Below are 25540 nucleotides of genomic sequence, written 5' to 3'. Positions count from 1 at the left end.
AATGTATACTAACAAAATAACATGTAAACTAACGATACACTTTGTAACGTAAATGTATGGAGAAGAAAAAAAAAAAAAAAAAAAAAAAAAAAAAAAAAAAAAAAAAAAAAAAAAAAAAAAAAAAAAAAAAAAAAAAAAAAAAAAAAAAAAAAAAAAAAAAATACATTGGTTTTATTGATTTCTTGGACAAGTTGGAAAATGGCTCAGATCGGTGAAACACACTTTTTAGCTCACCTGATTGCTCAGGTGAGGTTTTAGGATTGGTCTTTGTCCACGATGAAGCAGTGTCTGTCCGTCCACATTTGGTTTGTAAACACTCTAGCATTCACATTTCTGAAGCATTCTTTATCAAAGTTGCTGAAAGATCTCAGTCAAGTTTGATGATAAGCAAAATCACATAATTAATGCCTTAATTATTGCCCTTAGATTGTCCAAATTTTCATTATATTATACAAAATCCTTGTAAGCAAAGTTTGATGTTTGGGGGGTCAACTCATATATAGGTCACCATTTCAAATCTTACAAAAACAAAAACACTCCCTACGCCAGAGTTTTGGTTCAATAATGATGAAACTTGACCAGGATGTTTGTCTGGTCAATATCTAGGTCATGTTTGACATTAGGTAAAGATTGAATGAACCGACTCCTCTCAGGTGAGCGAATTAAGCCATCTTGGCCCTCTTGTTTAATAGAATATTGAGTCCCAAAATTTTGTGTTTACAACTTCTCTTTTAGAACTGGGTCAATCTTGCTCACACTTTCAAAGTTCAATGACCTTTATGTATGATTGTAAGGAAAGGAATTTTTGCTGAGATGAGTTTTGGCAGTGTAACCCAGCCAGAAAAATCCCCGACCACCATGGGGATCGAACCAGGGACGACCCGGTTCCAAATCAGGCAGACACTCTACCACTTCACTATAAAAGCTAGCTCATATAGCAAGGCAGTATAAGTTCTTCTTATACTGAACCCTACTACAGCAGAATCATGACCCTTTGATTGTTTTTCCATAATATAATATATAGTCCCAAAATCCTCTTAAATTATTGGAAGGATCTTACTCAAACTTTTAGTTGAATGGCCTAAATGTATAGATGATTGTAAAGAGCCAATTTTGGTTTGGACCAGATTTGGCATAATTATATTAGTTTTTTTCACGTTGAGTGACCTTAATGTGTAAATGATCGTTAAGAATAGTGGCGGGGACCAGTTTTTGCTAAATCATGGTCCTTTATCTTTTTATCCACTGTACAATATATAGTTGGTCTTTGTCAAAACATAATTTGTCGGGGCATCAGTGTCTGTTACACATTTCCAGTTTTTTTAGCTCATCTATTTTTTGACGTCGGCGTTGGCGTCGGCGTCCGGTTAAGTTTTGCGTTTAGGTCCACTTTTCTCAAAAAGTATCAATGCTATTGCATTCAAACTTGGTACACTTACTTACTATCATGAGGGGACTGGGCAGGCAAAGTTAGATAACTCTGGCGTGCATTTTGACAGAATTATGTGCCCTTTTTATACTTAGAAAATTGAAAATTTTGGTTAAGTTTTGCGTTTAGGTCCACTTTTCTCAGTAAGTATCAATGCTATTGCATTCAAACTTGGTACACTTACTTACTATCATGAGGGGACTGGGCAGGCAAAGTTAGATAACTCTGGCGTGCATTTTGACAGAATTATGTGCCCTTTTTATACTTAGAAAATTGAAAATTTTGGTAAAGTTTTGTGTTTAGGTCCATTTTATTCCTTAAGCATCAAAGCTATTGCTTTCATACTTGCAACACTTACTAACTATCATAAGGGGACTGTGCAGGCAAAGTAATGTAACTCTGACTGTTATTTTGACAGAATTATGTGCCCTTTTTATACTTAGAAAATTGAAAATTTGATTAAGTTTTGTGGTAGGTCCACTTTATTCCTACAGTATCAAAGCTATTGCTTTCATACTTGCAACACTTAAGAACTATCCTAAGGGGACCGTGCAGGCAAAGTTATGTAACTCTGACTGGCATTTGGACGGAATTATGGGCCCTTTATACTTAGAAAATTGAAAATTTGGTTAAGATTTATGTTTTGGTCCACTTTACCCCTAAAGTATCATAGATATTGCTTTCATACTTGGAACACTCACAAACTATCATAAGGGTACAGTAAAAGGACAAGTTGCATAACTCTGGTTGTCATTGTTACGGAATTATGGCCCTTTTTTGACTTAGTAACTTTTAATATATGGTTAAATTTTGTGTTTCGATCCACTTTACTTCTTAAGTATCAAGGCTATTGCTTTCAAACTTCAAATACTTTCATGCTATCATGAGGTTACTGTACCTGGCAAGTTGCATTTTACCTTGACCTTTGAATGACCTTGACTCTCAAGGTCAAATTATTAAATTTTGCTAAAATTGCCATAACTTCTTTATTTATGATTAGATTTGATTGATACTTTGACGAAACTACTCTTACCTGACATACCACAATAGACTCCACCCAAACCGTCCCCCGTGCCCTCCCCCCCCCTCCCCCCCCTCCCCCCCCCTATTTTTTTTTTTTTTTTTTTTAAGATCATCTCACAAATGACCACCACACCCTCACACTATACCCCCACCCCCCCCCACCCCACCCCCCCCCCCAATTTTTTTTTTTTTAATTTTTTTTTTTTTTTTTTTTTTTTTTAAGATCATCTCACAAATTACCACCACACCCTCACACTCTTCCCAACCCCCCCCCCCCAATATTTTTTTTTTAACGGTTATGTTTGAAATACCGTCCAAACCATCGCAACCAAAAAATCCCCCCCCATCGCCCTTCCCCCCACCCCCCCCCCCACCCACCCCCCCCCCCGCCCCCGATTTTTTTTTTTTTTTTTTTTTTTCGTTTTTTTGGAAGATAATGTAATAAATGTCCACAACCCCACACTATACACCCCTCTTCACTCCACCCCTCCCTCCTTTGTGATTGAAAATGAGAGTCCCTTCACCTTTAAAAAGAAAATAGATGAGCGGTCTGCACCCGCAAGGCGGTGCTCTTGTTACAAAATATATTTATTAAAGAAGTAACTGGAAACACAACTTGTGATCCACATAAATGAACAAGCACAATATTAAAGAGGTCACAGTGGTAAAAGGTAAATATATTGGCTTATTAATTGAAAGGTCATGCGTTCCCCCCCCCCCCCCCTTAAGAAGTAGTTCATACCAGATAATGCAATAACTATTGTCTAACCATGACCCCTAAGCTTTGAATGGATTCCAACCATTTTCTTATGATTTTACAAATGAATTTCATCTGAAATGTATTCATTTATAAAACCTACAATCACAAGGCAAACAAAACTACAATCTCAAGGCTAAACACCATCAATTACAATGCTAAAATCCATCAATCACAATGCTAAAATCCATCAATCACAATGCTAAAATCCATCAATCACAATGCTAAAATATCATATGCTATCCATCAATCACAATGCTAAATCCATCAAATACAGTGCTAAAATCCATCAATTACAATGCTAAAATCCATCAATCACAAGGCTAAAATCTGTCAATCACAAGGCTAAATAGCATAAATAACAAGGCTAAAACCAATCAACCACAAGGCTAAAAAGCATCAACCACAAGGCCAACACCTTTCAATCACAAGGCTAAAAAGCACCAATTACAAGGCTAAAAAGCATCAATCATCAGGTTTAACACCATCAATCTCAAAATCACTTTCGGATCTCGGAGCATGTAAACATTTCAGAGTGATACTCGGCAGCCCGTACATTGGTAGAAACTTCATGACTCAGAGCCAATACAAGCAGATGGTGGGTCGGGCAGGCAGGGCAGGCATAGACACGTCAGGGGAGAGCATTCTGATTTGCAAGCAGGAAGACAGGGCCAAGGTGTGGTGTGGAATATATTTCCTTTTTTTCATGTTCACAAATATGAAACAAGACATGGCAATACTTAAAAAATTACTTATACTGACTTTCATGGTGCCATGGAGTGGGAGGAAAATATTTTGATGAGTTTTGGCAGAATAATGGCCCTTTTTCTTTTTTTTTTACGTTTTGAAGAGTGTGTTTTCAACACCTCTTACTACTGTGTGGGTCTTGTTCAAACTTTTACAGTTGAATGACCTTTATGGTAAAGAAAGGATCAGTTTTGGCAAAATTATGACAACCTGTGTTTCCATTAAATATTATGGTCAACTAATTTCTGTTTTCAACACCTCTTTTACTACTTTGTTGATCTTTCTTGAACTTTACAATTGTAATGACCTTAATAAGTAGATGATCATAAAGAACAGAGTTTTAGCTGCTGCCAGTTATGGCTGAATTACTACCCTTTGTGTTTTTGTTGTCTAGAACATATAGAGGATTTGACTGTGTTTAAACAAGTGTTGTGGGGCCATGAGTGTAGGGAACAGATTTCTAGTTAGTTTTTTTATGCCCCCGGTAGGGTGGCATTTAGCAATTGAACTGTCCATCAGTCTGTCAGTCTGTCCATCTGAAAATTATAACGTTGCCCATAACTTTTGCAATAGTGTACATAGCAACTTGATATTTGGCAAGCATATGTATCTCATGGAGCTGCACATTTTGAGTGGTGAAATGTCAAAGTCATCCTTCAAGGTCAAAGGTCAAATATATGGCTTCAAAGCGGCGCAGTAGGGGGTCATTGTGTTTCTGACAAACACATCTCTTGTTATATTAGCTGTTATGGCATATTTTTAGATATTCGTGTAAGCCTAAAATTCTTGTCGAAAATATGCCACATCTTGAACAAATTATAAGTTGTAAATAGATATTGGACAATGTGATTTCATAAAGTGCCTAAATTGAAATAACATAGAGCTGAGATGTTTTATTTGTGTTGTCAAATATGATTAATAGGATTAAATTGTACAGAATTTTTGCTTTGATAATTTGCTATAAAACCATAGGTTAAGGTTGGAGACAAATTTCTCATTTTATATAGCACTAACTGAGCTTTAAATGCTTTAATCTGTATAACTGATTCATACTTTGTGCTGATTTTGGACATTTATAATTTTATGGGTACTATGGCTTCAGAAATAACTTCATATAGATCCTGAAGGTGGTTAAATATCTGAATTTACATTACTGTGAACAAAATTATGGGCCACTTTTTAATTATCAGTCATAAGTATATTAAACTCTGCATACTGTTATCTTCATGACAACTCTTCCCCCCTTTAAATAAACAATTATGATGAAATCTATGTGTGCTAGACAATTAGCCTTGGCTATCATTAAATGAGATTCATTCTGGACAACTTGGCTTCATGCATGTGCATAAAGTATTGTCACAGATTAGCCTGAGGAGGTGGCATAGCCATTGTTCCTCTGTTATGGAATATTTTGTTTATAGGAAGTCTCTTTTAAACCAAAATCAAGTCTAGGCGGAATTGTTCTCCCTGGCACCTACATTTAGCCCAGAACAAGGCTCAAAGAGTTATAAACTTTTGTTTAACATTTGCTCCTGTAGGTGATGGAGCTGTTGTCGGCGCCCTTGGAGAGCTGTCACAGCAGTCTGGTGTACGAGCAGGGCCGAGGTCTGCGGGCCATGCTCTTGTCTGTCATAGGACTCAAGGTGACAACACAGTTTGAGGGGGATCTGTTGGTTGGGTATTTTGTTTGTCTGTCTGTTGATGTAGAAAGACATAAGTTTGGGAAGTGAATTGCTTCCACATTCCCCAAGCAATTAAATTGAAAACTTCACTCATTATTTACTTATTTTACCTTGAACATAGCTGATAAGGATGTGCAGGGTTTTTTGTCACATTTGTGACAATTCCTTTGTTAAAGTGACATTTTAAGTGTGTAAATGAGCCACATAATAAAACAGGTATTCCCACATGCAACATTATCTTTCTTGAAGCAACTGCTTTTGTGCTGTTATGGATATGATGTCTGCCTAGCAACCAAGAAGTCATGTGTAGATCTCCACTATAGAGCTTTCTTTATATCTCCCTCTAATACACCAAGTATTGGTTCTACCTAGAAAATGGACTAAAAAGAGTTAAAATATGCCTTAGTCTTTTGATGCAATCGAGCTTAAATAAATATTTTAAAACTAAACGACTACCATTTCTACGTCCAACAGGTCGCCACCACCACAGAGGAAGTGTTCCGCTTTGTTGCCCGGTCTCTGGCCTCCATCCAGCAGGCAGTGCTGGGTACCGATGTGACAGAGCTGTGCCAGACGGCACTACAGAAGCTTGTGGACTCGGGTCTCATACTTCAGACCCGAACGCTCAATGAGGACCCACAGGGGGGCGGCTGTGAACAGCTCAGTCTAACAGTGACACCGTTTGGACGAGCTACTTTTAAAGGTTGATGGGATTTTAACTTTAATTATGTAATGTTTTTTATTGATCAAGGTATAATTTTGTCATTGACTTGTGATTTAATAATATGAAATATTTGTTGTTTAGCTTTGATCTGACCTTTTCGAGGCCAATGAGACCATACCTATGTTCACACAATTCCGTGTCTTCTCCATGTCTTGTTATTTGTTAATTTTGGTCCTCATACAAGCCTCTCTGTGGTTAAACAGGATTTAAAGCATGAGCGTAAATGTGGTCCAAGATTAGCCTGTGCAGTCTGCACAGGCTCATGAGGGACAACACTTTTCACTTTAACTGAATGTTTCGCTAAAAAGGGAATTCCTTTTACGGATATTATGGCATAAAAGTGGAACATGTTGCTCCTGGTTAGACTGAAAAGATTGCGCAGGCTAAACTGGGACAACATTTTATGCATAAGCATTAAGCCCGGTTTACCTAGAGCGTGGCCCCTATATTGTACAGGTCCCATAGACCCAGACTTTGCTAGTATGCTGTACAATGATCTCACAAAGGCTGAGGAGTCGATAGTCCTGTCCACACACCTCCACCTCCTGTACCTCGTCACGCCCTATGACCTTGCCAAGGACGCGTCTCCCAACTGGTTCATCTACCTTAGCCAGGTCAGAGCAGTTTGTCATTTCAATTCTGCAATGAGTCCCCAGCCATTTGTATGAGTATAGGACTCGGGATGCGCTCCAAAAGGAAACACTGTCAGAGCGGAGAAAATGTATATGTTGTAATCTCAGGCCTGAACTGTATGTGATTATGAGTCTTGAATCCTTCTACTGTACTGGAGTACTATTTTTGTTTCAACGTAAATATATTACGCATAGTTGAGTAGTACCCTACTTAGGACAGCAAAAAAGGTGATTTCTTGTCATTAATTTTAGTTTAGTGAGAACAAATCTATAACAAACTTTGCATATAGCACGCTTGCCTTATGACCTAATGTGGCATTGTATTTTCGGCCTGTCATGTCAAGGTCATTGTTACTAAAAAAGAATAAGGTTTCCACTCAATAATTTTGGATGGAAGATTTTTAATGTTAATTGTTTGTAGGTAACTTACATGTAGACATAGTTTCGGATTGCACAGTTAAACAAATAATTTTAGTTCTAACTCATTTAATTATGTTTTGCTTTAGGTGTTTCATTAATATTTTGCTTGTTAGTTGCTTACATGCAGACCTAACTTGGCATTGCATTTTTGGACTTTCAGATCAAGGTTACTTTGCATAAAAAAATGTTCCAGCTGAATTGCTTGAGTTTGTTTGGAAGAATTGGGCTTGATTGTGTGTGTAGTTCCTTTGAGCTGAAGTGCAGACTTAGGTTTGGAATTCGATTTCACAATTATTACCATTAATTTACTATTTAAATGTTTTGTGGCCTTGCCAAGTTTCTTGTTTTATATTGCATTACTATACTGGTGATATCAGACCATGGCACCTGAAGATTCAAATATCATGGTTAAGCATCACCGGAGAACAAAGTGGTGTTGCGATACACTGCCATACTCATGTGTTCTGGTTCAGTGGATATAATGCACCTATAGCACATTGTGTGCCCTGAAAGACACATGTTTTCATGTGCCTTCTTTGAACATAATGCTGATATATGTTCTGTCTTTCATGTTATAATATAAGAGAGAATATAATCCTTTCTGCTATTTTATAATGTAGTACACATTTTAGATTCAATCCACTCCAACCTTGATTCCAATTATACTTAAAAATGTAAACCTTGAATCATTATTAATTGTTTTGTGTTTTAAATGAAATTACCATCACTGTGTTTCTAAATATATTATTGAGGAAAGAAGCCATACTTGGTTAGTTATTGTTCCAGTCCTAAAAACTTAAGGTGTTACTTTGAACTTTTTTTGTAAACACAGTCTGGAATAAATATGTTTACGCAAATCCACTCCTACCTTTCGAAAATCTGATAATTCCTTGTGTATTGGTTTTCTCATATTTTTCATAAATTTATGTATCCCAACGATTAGTTTCTACCTATTACTTTTAAGCTCCATTGCATCAAAAGCTCAATTATTAATGTCATGCTTTTGAGTCTGTTTCTGTGTAGAACCAGTTCTTGTTGTCTTAAATGGAGAGCTGAGGAACGCTGTCACATTGGGGATCGAACCAATGACATCACAGTGTCTAGGTGGACACTTTGCCACAACACAATTGGATGCATATGAGCCGTTCTCTGGGAAACGGGGTTAAACCCTTTGCATGCTGGGAAATTTGTCGTCTGCTTAAATGTGGTCTGCTGAATTTCTAAAATTAGCATTTTCTTCAATTTTTTTCAAAAAATACTATCAGAATAGCAAACAGTTTGGATCCTGATGACAGAATGTGGCGTCTCATCTGGATCCAAACTGTTTGCAAAGGCCTTCGAAATTCGGTTCCAGCGCTGAAAGGGTTAATGCATTTTCATAAAGTTTTGTCCCTGAGAAGCCTGTGTGGACACTTTCCTTTTTTATGATATTTTTTGTTTAAAGAAAGTCTCATATTAGCAAAAATCAAGTTTAAGCAGAAAGTGCCATCCCTGATTAGCCTGTGTAGACTGCACAGTAGAGGAAAGTGCCATCCCTGATTAGCCTGTGTAGACTGCACAGAAGAGGAAAGTGCCATCCCTGATTAGCCTGTGTAGACTGCACAGTAGAGGAAAGTGCCATCCCTGATTAGCCTGTGTAGACTGCACAGTAGAGGAAAGTGCCATCCCTGATTAGCCTGTGTAGACTGCACAGTAGAGGAAAGTGCCATCCCTGATTAGCCTGTGTAGACTGCACAGTAGAGGAAAGTGCCATCCCTGATTAGCCTGTGTAGACTGCACAGTAGAGGAAAGTGCCATCCCTGATTAGCCTGTGTAGACTGCACAGTAGAGGAAAGTGCCATCCCTGATTAGCCTGTGTAGACTGCACAGTAGAGGAAAGTGCCATCCCTGATTAGCCTGTGTAGACTGCACAGTAGAGGAAAGTGCCATCCCTGATTAGCCTGTGTAGACTGCACAGTAGAGGAAAGTGCCATCCCTGATTAGCCTGTGTAGACTGCACAGTAGAGGAAAGTGCCATCCCTAATTAGCCTGTGAAGACTGCACAGGCTAATCTTGGACAACATTATGTACATGCATTTAACATCTTTTTTACAGAGCACAGCTTGTATTGTTTTTACCTGCAGTAGAAATATTGCCAGACCTTTGATTTCTTAATTAATTGTGGGCCAGCTGGTTTGGTAGAGTGCTTGTCTTCAAATCCATGGTTCAAAATTATTTCCATTTCTCTTCCCCCAGTAACTTTGAATCAAGTAGGGCAGTTGTAAGTTAACACTTTCCCACTCAGAAGTGAAATTGCAAGTGCAAGTAACTCGCAGTCTGTTCAGGTTTATGCTTTTTGCTACTAATTAGTATCTAATTGTTGGAAATAAACACTTTAAAACTTAAATCTAGTAAGAAAGGTCTTTAATTAAATTTCAACTTCTAAGTAACTACAAATGCGTCAAAATACCTATCTAAGTGATATCTAAGTGGTAAAGGGTTGATGGAATTAGTATGAGCACTATTTCTTTAAAAATGTAGAAATGTGTGAGTAGATTAATTGGCAGCCATCACATGACTGCAATTTTGTTATATCGTGCAAAATAAAAAAATCTCTATGAATACTTTATGATTTATTTACAATATGTCTTCAGTTCAGTACACTGAGTGCTTCAGAGATGAAGGTGGCAAGTCTAATTGGTGTACCGGAGTCGTACCTGGTGAAAAGGTCGTCAAACATGAAGTCTAGAGTGGTAAGTGGCCTAGTGAAATGGCAATAAAAGTAAAGTGGTAAGTAGTAGACAAATGTGCCTCCTTACTGGAAAACAGGGCTTAATGCATGTGCATAAAGTGTCATCCCAGACTAGGCTGAGCAGTCAGCACAGGCTTATCAGGGACTACACTTTCCTCCTAGAAATGATTTTTGTATAGAAGAGACTTCCTCTAAATGAAAAATTTCATTAGCAAGGATAGTGTTGTCCCTGATAACTGTGCTGACTGGGTAGACACTATGCATTCGCATTAAGCCCCATTTTCCCATAACGCAGCTTAAATACTCATCCAGCATGAAGAGATCTACCTAGTGAAACAGTTGTCCAGTGTGAAGTATAGAGTGGTAACTTATTTGTCTGATGGTTGTTCTGGAGTCTTTGCCCGTTAATCTGTTGTCGGGCCCGAAGTCTGAAGACAGTGGTTAGGCGGAAGTTACAAAGTTGATGGTCACAACAGGCTCTTTGGGAAGTTTGGGATTTGAGCTTTAAATGAAAGTGAAAAAATAGCTTTTGATATTGAATAGGCAGCAATTTGTTTTTGCTCAATTGAGAAAAGTACCTGTGGCCCTTTGGGAAAAATTAGCACGAAAAACCATGATTTGGAAATTGCTAAATCTTCAGATTGGGAAATATGAGTCTTTTGAATTGCTTGGTACTCAATTGCTCAAACACATTTAAATACTCTTGTACTTGCTTTTAAGCTCACCTGAGCACAACGGTGAGCTTTTGTGATCGCCTTTTGTCCGTCGTGCGTTGTGCGTCCGTCGTCACTTTTGCCTTGTGAACACTCTAGGGGCCACATTTATTGTCCGACCTTCATAAAACTTGGTCAGAACATTTGTCCCAATAATACCTCGACGGAGTTTAAAACTGGGTCATGCTGGGTCAAAAACTAGGTCACTAGGTCAAACAAATAAAAACCTTGTGAACACTGTAGAAGTCACATTTGATGCCCAATCTTCATGTAACTTTGTCAAAATGTTTGTCTTAATGATATGTTGGTTGAGTTCAAAAATGGTTTCGGTCCATTGAAAAACATGGCCGCCAGGGGGCGGGGCAGTATTCCTTATATGGCTATAGAGAAACCTTGTGAACAGTCTTGAAGCCACAATTTTTGCCTAATCATCATGAAACTTGGTCAAAACATTGGTTTCATTGATATCTCGGACGAGTTTGAAAATGGTCCAGATCGGTGAAAAAACATTGCTGCCAGGGGGCGGGGCAGTTTTCTCTATATGTATATAGTGAAAACACGTGAACACTCTAGAAGTCACATTTTTGGTCAAATCTTTGTGATATTTGGTCAGAACATTTTTTCCTGGCTACGTCGGTTGAGTTCGAAAAATGGTTTGGATTGATAAAAAAACATGGTGGCTGGGGGGGGGTGTCTTTTTCCGTATGTTTATATAGTACAAAAAGCTTGTGAACACTCTAGGAGTCACTTTTTTTGCCTAATCATCATGAAATTTTGTCTAAATATCGATTTTATACATATCTCAAACCAGTTTGAAAATGGTTATGATCGGTGAAAAAAATGGCCGCCAGGGGGCAGTTTTCTCTATGTGTATATAGTGTAAACATGTGATCAGTCTAATAGACACATTTTTTGCTTAATCTTCATAAAATTTGGTCAGAAGATTTATTTCCTGGATATGACGGTTGAGTTTGAAAATGGTTCAAATCGGTAAAAAAACATGGCCGCCAGGGGGGGTGTCTTTTTCCTTATATTTATATGGTAAAGTAGCTTGTGAACACTCTTGAAGTCACATTTTTTGCCTTATCATCATGAAATTTGGTCAAAACATTGGTTATGTGGATATCTCGGATGATTTTGAAAATGGTGATGATCAGTGGAAAAACATGGCCACCAGGGGATGGGGAAGTTTTCTCTATATGTATATAGTGAAAACATGTGAACAGTCTAGACGACGCATTTTTTCGCCCAATCTTTATGAAATTTGGTCAGAACATTTGTTTCATGGATACGTCGGTTGAGTTCGAAAATGTTTGGTTTAAAAAAAATGCCTGCCAGGAGGGGGGGTCTTTTTCCTTATATTTATATATTAAAAAAAGCTTGTGAACACTCTAGAAGTCACATTTGTTGTCCAATCCTCATGAAACTTGGTCAAAACATTGAGTTTGAAAATAGTCGTGATCAGTGAAAGAACATGCCGCCAGGGAGTGGAACAGTTTTCTCTATATGTATATAAGAAAACATGTGAAAAGTCTAAGACACATTTTTTGCCCAATCATCATGACATTTGGTCAGAAGATTTGTTCTTGGATACGACAGTTCAAATACGACGGTTGAGTTCAAAAATAGTTTTGATCCATCTAGTAACATGACCCCTGGGGGGAGGGGGTCATTTTCCTTAAATTTATATACTAAAACAGCTTATGAACACTCTCAAAGTCACATTTTTTGGCCAATCATCATGAAACTTGGTCAAAACATTGGTTTTATTGATATATTGGATGACTTTGAAAATGGTCATGATCAGTGGAAAAACATGGCCACCAGGGGATGGGGCAGTTCTCTATATGTATGTAAGAAGCATTTTCCTAATAAAATCTGGGTATTAAAAACATGGCCAGGGCAGGTGGGGTAATTTTCTATAGGCCTATTGTGAATACTTTGGAACAACTTATTTTTAAAGTCAGTCTTCTCATACCAATAATCTGCAATATTTGCTGAAGAGTTTTAATCTTTTTTTCTTTCCATCTTAGTCTCTCAGGTGAGCAACCCAGGGCCCTTTGGGGCCTATTGTTTCATGAAATGTTCAGTTTAAGTTAAAGTGCTCATTTTATTGGTTCACTTGTTGTCCATGGTTTGCTGTTTTCAATCACTTTTTTTTTTATTTGACTGACAGAAAATCAAGTGGATCAGAATAATGCATGGCTGAGTAGAAGTTCAAAACAGAAAATTTCTTGCATTGCATATTAAAATGCAAGATTCTAAGTCATTTGAAATCTCCGCCATACATTACTCAGTATTATCTACTTTTCAGAAAGTTGATGAGTTTGTGGTGAATCGTTTCTACCTAACTCTTATGCTGTATGACCTCTGGAGAGAGAAGTCAGTCTGGGAGGTTGCAGAGAGGTTTGATACTCCAAGAGGCTTTGTACAGAACCTGCTGGCCAGCGCGGCTAGCTTTGCCTCCTGTGTTGCCCACTTCTGTATGGTAGGTTGATTGATCATTTCAGCCGGGGTGTCATTATTTAATCTTTTCCCACTCAGACTCAAAGTAAAAATGTGCAAACAGCAAAACAGTGAGTATCTCGCAGTCTGTTCAGGTTTTATGCTGTTTGCTGCTCATCGGTATGTTAAGGTTGGAAATGAAGCCTTAAAAATTTGAATCTAGTAAGAAAGGTTTTTAATTAAATTTAAATTTCTAGGGGACTACAAATGAGTGAAAATATGTATCTAAGTGGTAAAGGATTAACCCTAATCATTCAGATGATTATTTCAGCTGTGGTGTCATATAATAAATTGTATGCCTTTATTACTCTGATATGCACATTGACACATTTGTAATTCTTCAGAAAATCTAATTTAATGTAAGACCGTTCTTAATAGATTAGAGTTTTAAAGGCTTTATTTCCAAACTCGCAGTTACTTGCAGGCTGATCTGGTTTTATGCTGGTTGCATGTAGCCATTTTCACTTTGCTTCTGAGTGGGAAAGGGTTAAAGTTATTTTTTAGCTTATCTTTTCGAAGAAAAGTCTAGGTAGTCTAAAAATGTGATGGGTGGGGACAACATTTTACACACATGCTTTAAGTCCCATTTTCCCCTTTTCAGGAGCTGGAGGAGTTCTGGGCATACCAGGACCTACTGGGAAACTTTGTCAAGCGCCTGTCATACTGCGTTACAGCTGAGCTCATACCGCTCATGGAGATACCCGGGATTAAATTGGTAACATGGATTATATTGCATGGGTTATGAATGAGGCATGGTCTGAGAAAACTGGGTTTAACCCTTTGCATGCTGGGAAATTTGTTGTCTGCTTAAATGTTGTCTGCTGAATTTCTAAAATAGATAGATTTATTTCAACATAAAATGCATAGATTTTTAAAAAAGCATTTTCTTCGAATGTTTTCAAAGAATACTATCAGAATAGCAAACAGTTTGGATCCTGATGAGACGCCACGTTCTGCAAAGGCGTTCAAAATTCGGTTCCAGCACTGAAAGGGTTAATGCATGTGCAAGTGTCGTCTCACATGAGACTTTGCATTCCACTTTAAAGGAATTTTTCATGAATTGTTGGTTTAAAGGAAGTTTCTTCTTAAAGCGGGAATATACGATTTTTTATATGTGTTAAATTGTTATATATTGATAAAATATGTTACAATAACATAAAATGGGAAAGAAAAATTATACATTAAAGCCGAATTTCATAAAATGCAGCAAAGACAAATTAGCGCCCTGAGCCGATTGTGACGTACATATTTTCCTACAATAACCGAAGCATTCGTCTTTGTATTAGGATCGGAGTTACTGTTCGTGTGTCGTATGAATAGATATCGTTGCGGGAATTCAAATAAACCGTTAAACTAAGTTTAGATTCACATCGTTCATGTATGGTATACATGCTGGCGAATTCGGCTGTACAGTCGTTTTCAATTTCAGAATTAAATATCTGGCTTATTTCGCATTTTTAGACACATGTTCTTCTTAACTTCTATTTTAATTTATATTGAAATATATATATAATAATTTTTTACACATTTTATATAAATTCATAAATATTTAACAAAATCGTATATACCCGCTTTAACCAAAGTACAGTCTAGGTGTAAACTGTTGTCCCTGATTAGCCTGTGTGAGCTGCGCAGGCTCATCTGGGACAAAACTGATGCACGTGCATTAAGCACAGATTCCCAGAACAAGACTGTATACTAGTACATGTATATGTAGCAATGTCTTAAATAATACCAGTATGAAATATAGCTCTGGCATGATACTAGAGTTGCTACAGTATACTAGCATATGTAGCAATGTCTTAAATAATACCAGTATGAAATATAGCTCTGGCATGATACTAGAGTTGCTTCAGTATACTAGCATATGTAGCAATGTCTTAAATAATACCAGTATGAAATATAGCCCTGGCATGATACTAGAGTTGCTACAGTACACTAGTATATGTAGCAATGTCTTAAATAATACCAGTATGAAATATAGCCCTGGCATGATACTAGAGTTGCTACAGTACACTAGCATATGTAGCAATGTCATAAATAATACCAGTATGAAATAAAGCTCTGGCATGATATTAGAGTTGCTACAGTACACTAGCATATGTAGCAATGTCTTAAATAATACCAGTATGAAATATAGCCCTGGCATGATACTGGAGTTGCTACAGTACACTAGCATATGTAGCAATGTCTTAAATAATACCAGTATGAAATATAGCTCTGGCATGATATTAGAGTTGCTACAGTACACTAGCATATGTAGCAATGTCTTAAATAATACCAGTATGAAATATAGCTCTGGCATGATACTAGAGTTGCTACAGTATACTAGTATATGTAGCAATGTCTTAAATAATACCAGTATGAAATATAGCTCTGGCATGATACTAGAGTTGCTACAGTACACTAGCATATGTAGCAATGTCATAAATAATACCAGTATGAAATATAGCTCTGGCATGATACTAGAGTTGCTACAGTACACTAGCATATGTAGCAATGTCTTAAATAATACCAGTATGAAATATAGCTCTGGCATGATACTAGAGTTGCTACAGTATACTAGTATATGTAGCAATGTCTTAAATAATACCAGTATGAAATATAGCACTGGCATGATACTAGAGTTGCTACAGTACACTAGCATATGTAGCAATGTCATAAATAATACCAGTATGAAATATAGCTCTGGCATGATACTAGAGTTGCTACAGTATACTAGCATATGTAGCAATGTCATAAATAATACCAGTATGAAATATAGCTCTGGCATGATACTAGAGTTGCTACAGTACACTAGCATATGTAGCAATGTCTTAAATAATACCAGTATGAAATATAGCTCTGGCATGATACTAGAGTTGCTACAGTATACTAGCATATGTAGCAATGTCAAATAATACCAGTATGATATATAGCTCTGGCATGATACTAGAGTTGCTACAGTACACTAGCATATGTAGCAATGTCTTAAATAATACCAGTATGAAATATAGCTCTGGCATGATACTAGAGTTTCTACAGTATACTAGCATATGTAGCAATGTCTTAAATAATACCAGTATGAAATATAGCTCTGGCATGATACTAGAGTTGCTACAGTATACTAGCATATGTAGCAATGTCTTAAATAATACCAGTATGAAATATAGCTCTGGCATGATACTAGAGTTGCTACAGTACACTAGCATATGTAGCAATGTCTTAAATAATACCAGTATGAAATATAGCTCTGGCATGATACTAGTATATGTAGCAATGTCTTAAATAATACCAGTATGAAATATAGCTCTGGCATGATACTAGAGTTGCTACAGTACACTAGCATATGTAGCAATGTCCTAAATAATACCAGTATGAAATATAGCTCTGGCATGATACTAGAGTTGCTACAGTACACTAGTATATGTAGCAATGTCATGAATAATACCAGTATGAAATATAGCTCTGGCATGATACTAGAGTTGCTACAGTACACTAGTATATGTAGCAATGTCTTAAATAATACCAGTATGAAATATAGCTCTGGCATGATACTAGAGTTGCTACAGTACACTAGCATATGTAGCAATGTCTTAAATAATACCAGTATGAAATATAGCTCTGGCATGATACTAGAGTTGCTACAGTACACTAGTATATGTAGCAATGTCGTAAATAATACCAGTATGAAATATAGCTCTGGCATGATACTAGAGTTGCTACAGTATACTAGTATATGTAGCAATGTCTTAAATAATACCAGTATGAAATATAGCTCTGGCATGATACTAGAGTTGCTACAGTACACTGGCATATGTAGCAATGTCATAAATAATACCAGTATGAAATATAGCTCTGGCATGATACTAGAGTTGCTACAGTACACTAGCATATGTAGCAATGTCTTAAATAATACCAGTATTAAATATAGCTCTGGCATGATACTAGAGTTGCTACAGTATACTAGCATATGTAGCAATGTCTTAAATAATACCAGTATGAAATATAGCCCTGGCATGATACTAGAGTTGCTACAGTACACTAGCATATGTAGCAATGTCTTAAATAATACCAGTATGAAATATAGCTCTGGCATGATACTAGAGTTTCTACAGTACACTAGCATATGTAGCAATGTCATAAATAATACCAGTATGAAATATAGCTCTGGCATGATACTAGAGTTGCTACAGTATACTAGCATATGTAGCAATGTCTTAAATAATACCAGTATGAAATATAGCTCTGGCATGATACTAGAGTTGCTACAGTATACTAGTATATGTAGCAATGTCTTAAATAATACCAGTATGAAATATAGCTCTGGCATGATACTAGAGTTGCTACAGTACACTAGCATATGTAGCAATGTCTTAAATAATACCAGTATGAAATATAGCTCTGGCATGATACTAGAGTTGCTACAGTATACTAGCATATGTAGCAATGTCATAAATAATACCAGTATGATATATAGCTCTGGCATGATACTAGAGTTGCTACAGTACACTAGCATATGTAGCAATGTCTTAAATAATACCAGTATGAAATATAGCTCTGGCATGATACTAGAGTTGCTACAGTACACTGGCATATGTAGCAATGTCATAAATAATACCAGTATGAAATATAGCTCTGGCATGATACTAGAGTTGCTACAGTATACTAGCATATGTAGCAATGTCTTAAATAATACCAGTATGAAATATAGCTCTGGCATGATACTAGAGTTGCTACAGTACACTAGCATATGTAGCAATGTCTTAAATAATACCAGTATGAAATATAGCTCTGGCATGATACTAGTATATGTAGCAATGTCTTAAATAATACCAGTATGAAATATAGCTCTGGCATGATACTAGAGTTGCTACAGTACACTAGCATATGTAGCAATGTCCTAAATAATACCAGTATGAAATATAGCTCTGGCATGATACTAGAGTTGCTACAGTACACTAGTATATGTAGCAATGTCATGAATAATTCCAGTATGAAATATAGCTCTGGCATGATACTAGAGTTGCTACAGTACACTAGTATATGTAGCAATGTCTTAAATAATACCAGTATGAAATATAGCTCTGGCATGATACTAGAGTTGCTACAGTACACTAGCATATGTAGCAATGTCTTAAATAATACCAGTATGAAATATAGCTCTGGCATGATACTAGAGTTGCTACAGTACACTAGTATATGTAGCAATGTCGTAAATAATACCAGTATGAAATATAGCTCTGGCATGATACTAGAGTTGCTACAGTATACTAGTATATGTAGCAATGTCTTAAATAATACCAGTATGAAATATAGCTCTGGCATGATACTAGAGTTGCTACAGTACACTGGCATATGTAGCAATGTCATAAATAATACCAGTATGAAATATAGCTCTGGCATGATACTAGAGTTGCTACAGTACACTAGCATATGTAGCAATGTCTTAAATAATACCAGTATTAAATATAGCTCTGGCATGATACTAGAGTTGCTACAGTATACTAGCATATGTAGCAATGTCTTAAATAATACCAGTATGAAATATAGCCCTGGCATGATACTAGAGTTGCTACAGTACACTAGCATATGTAGCAATGTCTTAAATAATACCAGTATGAAATATAGCTCTGGCATGATACTAGAGTTTCTACAGTACACTAGCATATGTAGCAATGTCATAAATAATACCAGTATGAAATATAGCTCTGGCATGATACTAGAGTTGCTACAGTATACTAGCATATGTAGCAATGTCTTAAATAATACCAGTATGAAATATAGCTCTGGCATGATACTAGAGTTGCTACAGTATACTAGTATATGTAGCAATGTCTTAAATAATACCAGTATGAAATATAGCTCTGGCATGATACTAGAGTTGCTACAGTACACTAGCATATGTAGCAATGTCTTAAATAATACCAGTATGAAATATAGCTCTGGCATGATACTAGAGTTGCTACAGTATACTAGCATATGTAGCAATGTCATAAATAATACCAGTATGATATATAGCTCTGGCATGATACTAGAGTTGCTACAGTACACTAGCATATGTAGCAATGTCTTAAATAATACCAGTATGAAATATAGCTCTGGCATGATACTAGAGTTTCTACAGTATACTAGCATATGTAGCAATGTCTTAAATAATACCAGTATGAAATATAGCTCTGGCATGATACTAGAGTTGCTACAGTATACTAGCATATGTAGCAATGTCTTAAATAATACCAGTATGAAATATAGCTCTGGCATGATACTAGAGTTGCTACAGTACACTAGCATATGTAGCAATGTCCTAAATAATACCAGTATGAAATATAGCTCTGGCATGATACTAGAGTTGCTACAGTACACTAGTATATGTAGCAATGTCATGAATAATACCAGTATGAAATATAGCTCTGGCATGATACTAGAGTTGCTACAGTACACTAGTATATGTAGCAATGTCTTAAATAATACCAGTATGAAATATAGCTCTGGCATGATACTAGAGTTGCTACAGTACACTAGCATATGTAGCAATGTCTTAAATAATACCAGTATGAAATATAGCTCTGGCATGATACTAGAGTTGCTACAGTACACTAGTATATGTAGCAATGTCGTAAATAATACCAGTATGAAATATAGCTCTGGCATGATACTAGAGTTGCTACAGTATACTAGTATATGTAGCAATGTCTTAAATAATACCAGTATGAAATATAGCTCTGGCATGATACTAGAGTTGCTACAGTACACTGGCATATGTAGCAATGTCATAAATAATACCAGTATGAAATATAGCTCTGGCATGATACTAGAGTTGCTACAGTACACTAGCATATGTAGCAATGTCTTAAATAATACCAGTATTAAATATAGCTCTGGCATGATACTAGAGTTGCTACAGTATACTAGCATATGTAGCAATGTCTTAAATAATACCAGTATGAAATATAGCCCTGGCATGATACTAGAGTTGCTACAGTACACTAGCATATGTAGCAATGTCTTAAATAATACCAGTATGAAATATAGCTCTGGCATGATACTAGAGTTTCTACAGTACACTAGCATATGTAGCAATGTCATAAATAATACCAGTATGAAATATAGCTCTGGCATGATACTAGAGTTGCTACAGTATACTAGCATATGTAGCAATGTCTTAAATAATACCAGTATGAAATATAGCTCTGGCATGATACTAGAGTTGCTACAGTATACTAGTATATGTAGCAATGTCTTAAATAATACCAGTATGAAATATAGCTCTGGCATGATACTAGAGTTGCTACAGTATACTAGTATATGTAGCAATGTCTTAAATAATACCAGTATGAAATATAGCACTGGCATGATACTAGAGTTGCTACAGTACACTAGCATATGTAGCAATGTCATAAATAATACCAGTATGAAATATAGCTCTGGCATGATACTAGAGTTGCTACAGTATACTAGCATATGTAGCAATGTCATAAATAATACCAGTATGAAATATGGCTCTGGCATGATACTAGAGTTGCTACAGTACACTAGCATATGTAGCAATGTCTTAAATAATACCAGTATGAAATATAGCTCTGGCATGATACTAGAGTTGCTACAGTATACTAGCATATGTAGCAATGTCATAAATAATACCAGTATGATATATAGCTCTGGCATGATACTAGAGTTGCTACAGTACACTAGCATATGTAGCAATGTCTTAAATAATACCAGTATGAAATATAGCTCTGGCATGATACTAGAGTTTCTACAGTATACTAGCATATGTAGCAATGTCTTAAATAATACCAGTATGAAATATAGCTCTGGCATGATACTAGAGTTGCTACAGTATACTAGCATATGTAGCAATGTCTTAAATAATACCAATATGAAATATAGCTCTGGCATGATACTAGAGTTGCTACAGTACACTAGCATATGTAGCAATGTCTTAAATAATACCAGTATGAAATATAGCTCTGGCATGATACTAGTATATGTAGCAATGTCTTAAATAATACCAGTATGAAATATAGCTCTGGCATGATACTAGAGTTGCTACAGTACACTAGCATATGTAGCAATGTCCTAAATAATACCAGTATGAAATATAGCTCTGGCATGATACTAGAGTTGCTACAGTACACTAGTATATGTAGCAATGTCATGAATAATACCAGTATGAAATATAGCTCTGGCATGATACTAGAGTTGCTACTGTACACTAGTATATGTAGCAATGTCTTAAATAATACCAGTATGAAATATAGCTCTGGCATGATACTAGAGTTGCTACAGTACACTAGCATATGTAGCAATGTCTTAAATAATACCAGTATTAAATATAGCTCTGGCATGATACTAGAGTTGCTACAGTATACTAGCATATGTAGCAATGTCTTAAATAATACCAGTATGAAATATAGCCCTGGCATGATACTAGAGTTGCTACAGTACACTAGCATATGTAGCAATGTCTTAAATAATACCAGTATGAAATATAGCTCTGGCATGATACTAGAGTTTCTACAGTACACTAGCATATGTAGCAATGTCATAAATAATACCAGTATGAAATATAGCTCTGGCATGATACTAGAGTTGCTACAGTATACTAGCATATGTAGCAATGTCTTAAATAATACCAGTATGAAATATAGCTCTGGCATGATACTAGAGTTGCTACAGTATACTAGTATATGTAGCAATGTCTTAAATAATACCAGTATGAAATATAGCTCTGGCATGATACTAGAGTTGCTACAGTACACTAGCATATGTAGCAATGTCTTAAATAATACCAGTATGAAATATAGCTCTGGCATGTTACTAGAGTTGCTACAGTATACTAGCATATGTAGCAATGTCATAAATAATACCAGTATGATATATAGCTCTGGCATGATACTAGAGTTGCTACAGTACACTAGCATATGTAGCAATGTCTTAAATAATACCAGTATGAAATATAGCTCTGGCATGATACTAGAGTTGCTACAGTACACTGGCATATGTAGCAATGTCATAAATAATACCAGTATGAAATATAGCTCTGGCATGATACTAGAGTTGCTACAGTATACTAGCATATGTAGCAATGTCTTAAATAATACCAGTATGAAATATAGCTCTGGCATGATACTAGAGTTGCTACAGTACACTAGCATATGTAGCAATGTCTTAAATAATACCAGTATGAAATATAGCTCTGGCATGATACTAGTATATGTAGCAATGTCTTAAATAATACCAGTATGAAATATAGCTCTGGCATGATACTAGAGTTGCTACAGTACACTAGCATATGTAGCAATGTCCTAAATAATACCAGTATGAAATATAGCTCTGGCATGATACTAGAGTTGCTACAGTACACTAGTATATGTAGCAATGTCATGAATAATACCAGTATGAAATATAGCTCTGGCATGATACTAGAGTTGCTACAGTACACTAGTATATGTAGCAATGTCTTAAATAATACCAGTATGAAATATAGCTCTGGCATGATACTAGAGTTGCTACAGTACACTAGCATATGTAGCAATGTCTTAAATAATACCAGTATGAAATATAGCTCTGGCATGATACTAGAGTTGCTACAGTACACTAGTATATGTAGCAATGTCGTAAATAATACCAGTATGAAATATAGCTCTGGCATGATACTAGAGTTGCTACAGTATACTAGTATATGTAGCAATGTCTTAAATAATACCAGTATGAAATATAGCTCTGGCATGATACTAGAGTTGCTACAGTACACTGGCATATGTAGCAATGTCATAAATAATACCAGTATGAAATATAGCTCTGGCATGATACTAGAGTTGCTACAGTACACTAGCATATGTAGCAATGTCTTAAATAATACCAGTATTAAATATAGCTCTGGCATGATACTAGAGTTGCTACAGTATACTAGCATATGTAGCAATGTCTTAAATAATACCAGTATGAAATATAGCCCTGGCATGATACTAGAGTTGCTACAGTACACTAGCATATGTAGCAATGTCTTAAATAATACCAGTATGAAATATAGCTCTGGCATGATACTAGAGTTTCTACAGTACACTAGCATATGTAGCAATGTCATAAATAATACCAGTATGAAATATAGCTCTGGCATGATACTAGAGTTGCTACAGTATACTAGCATATGTAGCAATGTCTTAAATAATACCAGTATGAAATATAGCTCTGGCATGATACTAGAGTTGCTACAGTATACTAGTATATGTAGCAATGTCTTAAATAATACCAGTATGAAATATAGCTCTGGCATGATACTAGAGTTGCTACAGTACACTAGCATATGTAGCAATGTCTTAAATAATACCAGTATGAAATATAGCTCTGGCATGATACTAGAGTTGCTACAGTATACTAGCATATGTAGCAATGTCATAAATAATACCAGTATGATATATAGCTCTGGCATGATACTAGAGTTGCTACAGTACACTAGCATATGTAGCAATGTCTTAAATAATACCAGTATGAAATATAGCTCTGGCATGATACTAGAGTTTCTACAGTATACTAGCATATGTAGCAATGTCTTAAATAATACCAGTATGAAATATAGCTCTGGCATGATACTAGAGTTGCTACAGTATACTAGCATATGTAGCAATGTCTTAAATAATACCAGTATGAAATATAGCTCTGGCATGATACTAGAGTTGCTACAGTACACTAGCATATGTAGCAATGTCCTAAATAATACCAGTATGAAATATAGCTCTGGCATGATACTAGAGTTGCTACAGTACACTAGTATATGTAGCAATGTCATGAATAATACCAGTATGAAATATAGCTCTGGCATGATACTAGAGTTGCTACAGTACACTAGTATATGTAGCAATGTCTTAAATAATACCAGTATGAAATATAGCTCTGGCATGATACTAGAGTTGCTACAGTACACTAGCATATGTAGCAATGTCTTAAATAATACCAGTATGAAATATAGCTCTGGCATGATACTAGAGTTGCTACAGTACACTAGTATATGTAGCAATGTCGTAAATAATACCAGTATGAAATATAGCTCTGGCATGATACTAGAGTTGCTACAGTATACTAGTATATGTAGCAATGTCTTAAATAATACCAGTATGAAATATAGCTCTGGCATGATACTAGAGTTGCTACAGTACACTGGCATATGTAGCAATGTCATAAATAATACCAGTATGAAATATAGCTCTGGCATGATACTAGAGTTGCTACAGTACACTAGCATATGTAGCAATGTCTTAAATAATACCAGTATTAAATATAGCTCTGGCATGATACTAGAGTTGCTACAGTATACTAGCATATGTAGCAATGTCTTAAATAATACCAGTATGAAATATAGCCCTGGCATGATACTAGAGTTGCTACAGTACACTAGCATATGTAGCAATGTCTTAAATAATACCAGTATGAAATATAGCTCTGGCATGATACTAGAGTTTCTACAGTACACTAGCATATGTAGCAATGTCATAAATAATACCAGTATGAAATATAGCTCTGGCATGATACTAGAGTTGCTACAGTATACTAGCATATGTAGCAATGTCTTAAATAATACCAGTATGAAATATAGCTCTGGCATGATACTAGAGTTGCTACAGTATACTAGTATATGTAGCAATGTCTTAAATAATACCAGTATGAAATATAGCTCTGGCATGATACTAGAGTTGCTACAGTATACTAGTATATGTAGCAATGTCTTAAATAATACCAGTATGAAATATAGCACTGGCATGATACTAGAGTTGCTACAGTACACTAGCATATGTAGCAATGTCATAAATAATACCAGTATGAAATATAGCTCTGGCATGATACTAGAGTTGCTACAGTATACTAGCATATGTAGCAATGTCATAAATAATACCAGTATGAAATATGGCTCTGGCATGATACTAGAGTTGCTACAGTACACTAGCATATGTAGCAATGTCTTAAATAATACCAGTATGAAATATAGCTCTGGCATGATACTAGAGTTGCTACAGTATACTAGCATATGTAGCAATGTCATAAATAATACCAGTATGATATATAGCTCTGGCATGATACTAGAGTTGCTACAGTACACTAGCATATGTAGCAATGTCTTAAATAATACCAGTATGAAATATAGCTCTGGCATGATACTAGAGTTTCTACAGTATACTAGCATATGTAGCAATGTCT

The 25540-nt window shown here is 36.0% G+C and overlaps 1 protein-coding gene across 1 annotated transcript in view; it reads left to right on the top strand.

Moving 5' to 3' along the window:
* LOC127871070 (helicase POLQ-like) overlaps positions 1-25540 on the top strand; it is a 66929-nt gene that overhangs the window by 32827 nt on the left and 8562 nt on the right. Inside the window, exons 14-20 of the mRNA XM_052413719.1 lie at positions 3744-3885; positions 5495-5599; positions 6113-6341; positions 6819-6976; positions 10048-10146; positions 13173-13346; positions 13965-14078. Of these exons, the coding sequence (XP_052269679.1) occupies positions 3744-3885; positions 5495-5599; positions 6113-6341; positions 6819-6976; positions 10048-10146; positions 13173-13346; positions 13965-14078 (1021 nt within the window). The remainder of the gene's footprint in view (positions 1-3743; positions 3886-5494; positions 5600-6112; positions 6342-6818; positions 6977-10047; positions 10147-13172; positions 13347-13964; positions 14079-25540) is intronic.

Source organism: Dreissena polymorpha, chromosome 3, assembly GCF_020536995.1.
Source record: "Dreissena polymorpha isolate Duluth1 chromosome 3, UMN_Dpol_1.0, whole genome shotgun sequence".
NCBI classification, from domain to species: Eukaryota; Metazoa; Mollusca; class Bivalvia; order Myida; family Dreissenidae; genus Dreissena; species Dreissena polymorpha.
The sequence above is the reverse complement of the archived record's forward strand: the minus strand, read 5'-3'. Positions and strand labels throughout refer to the sequence as shown.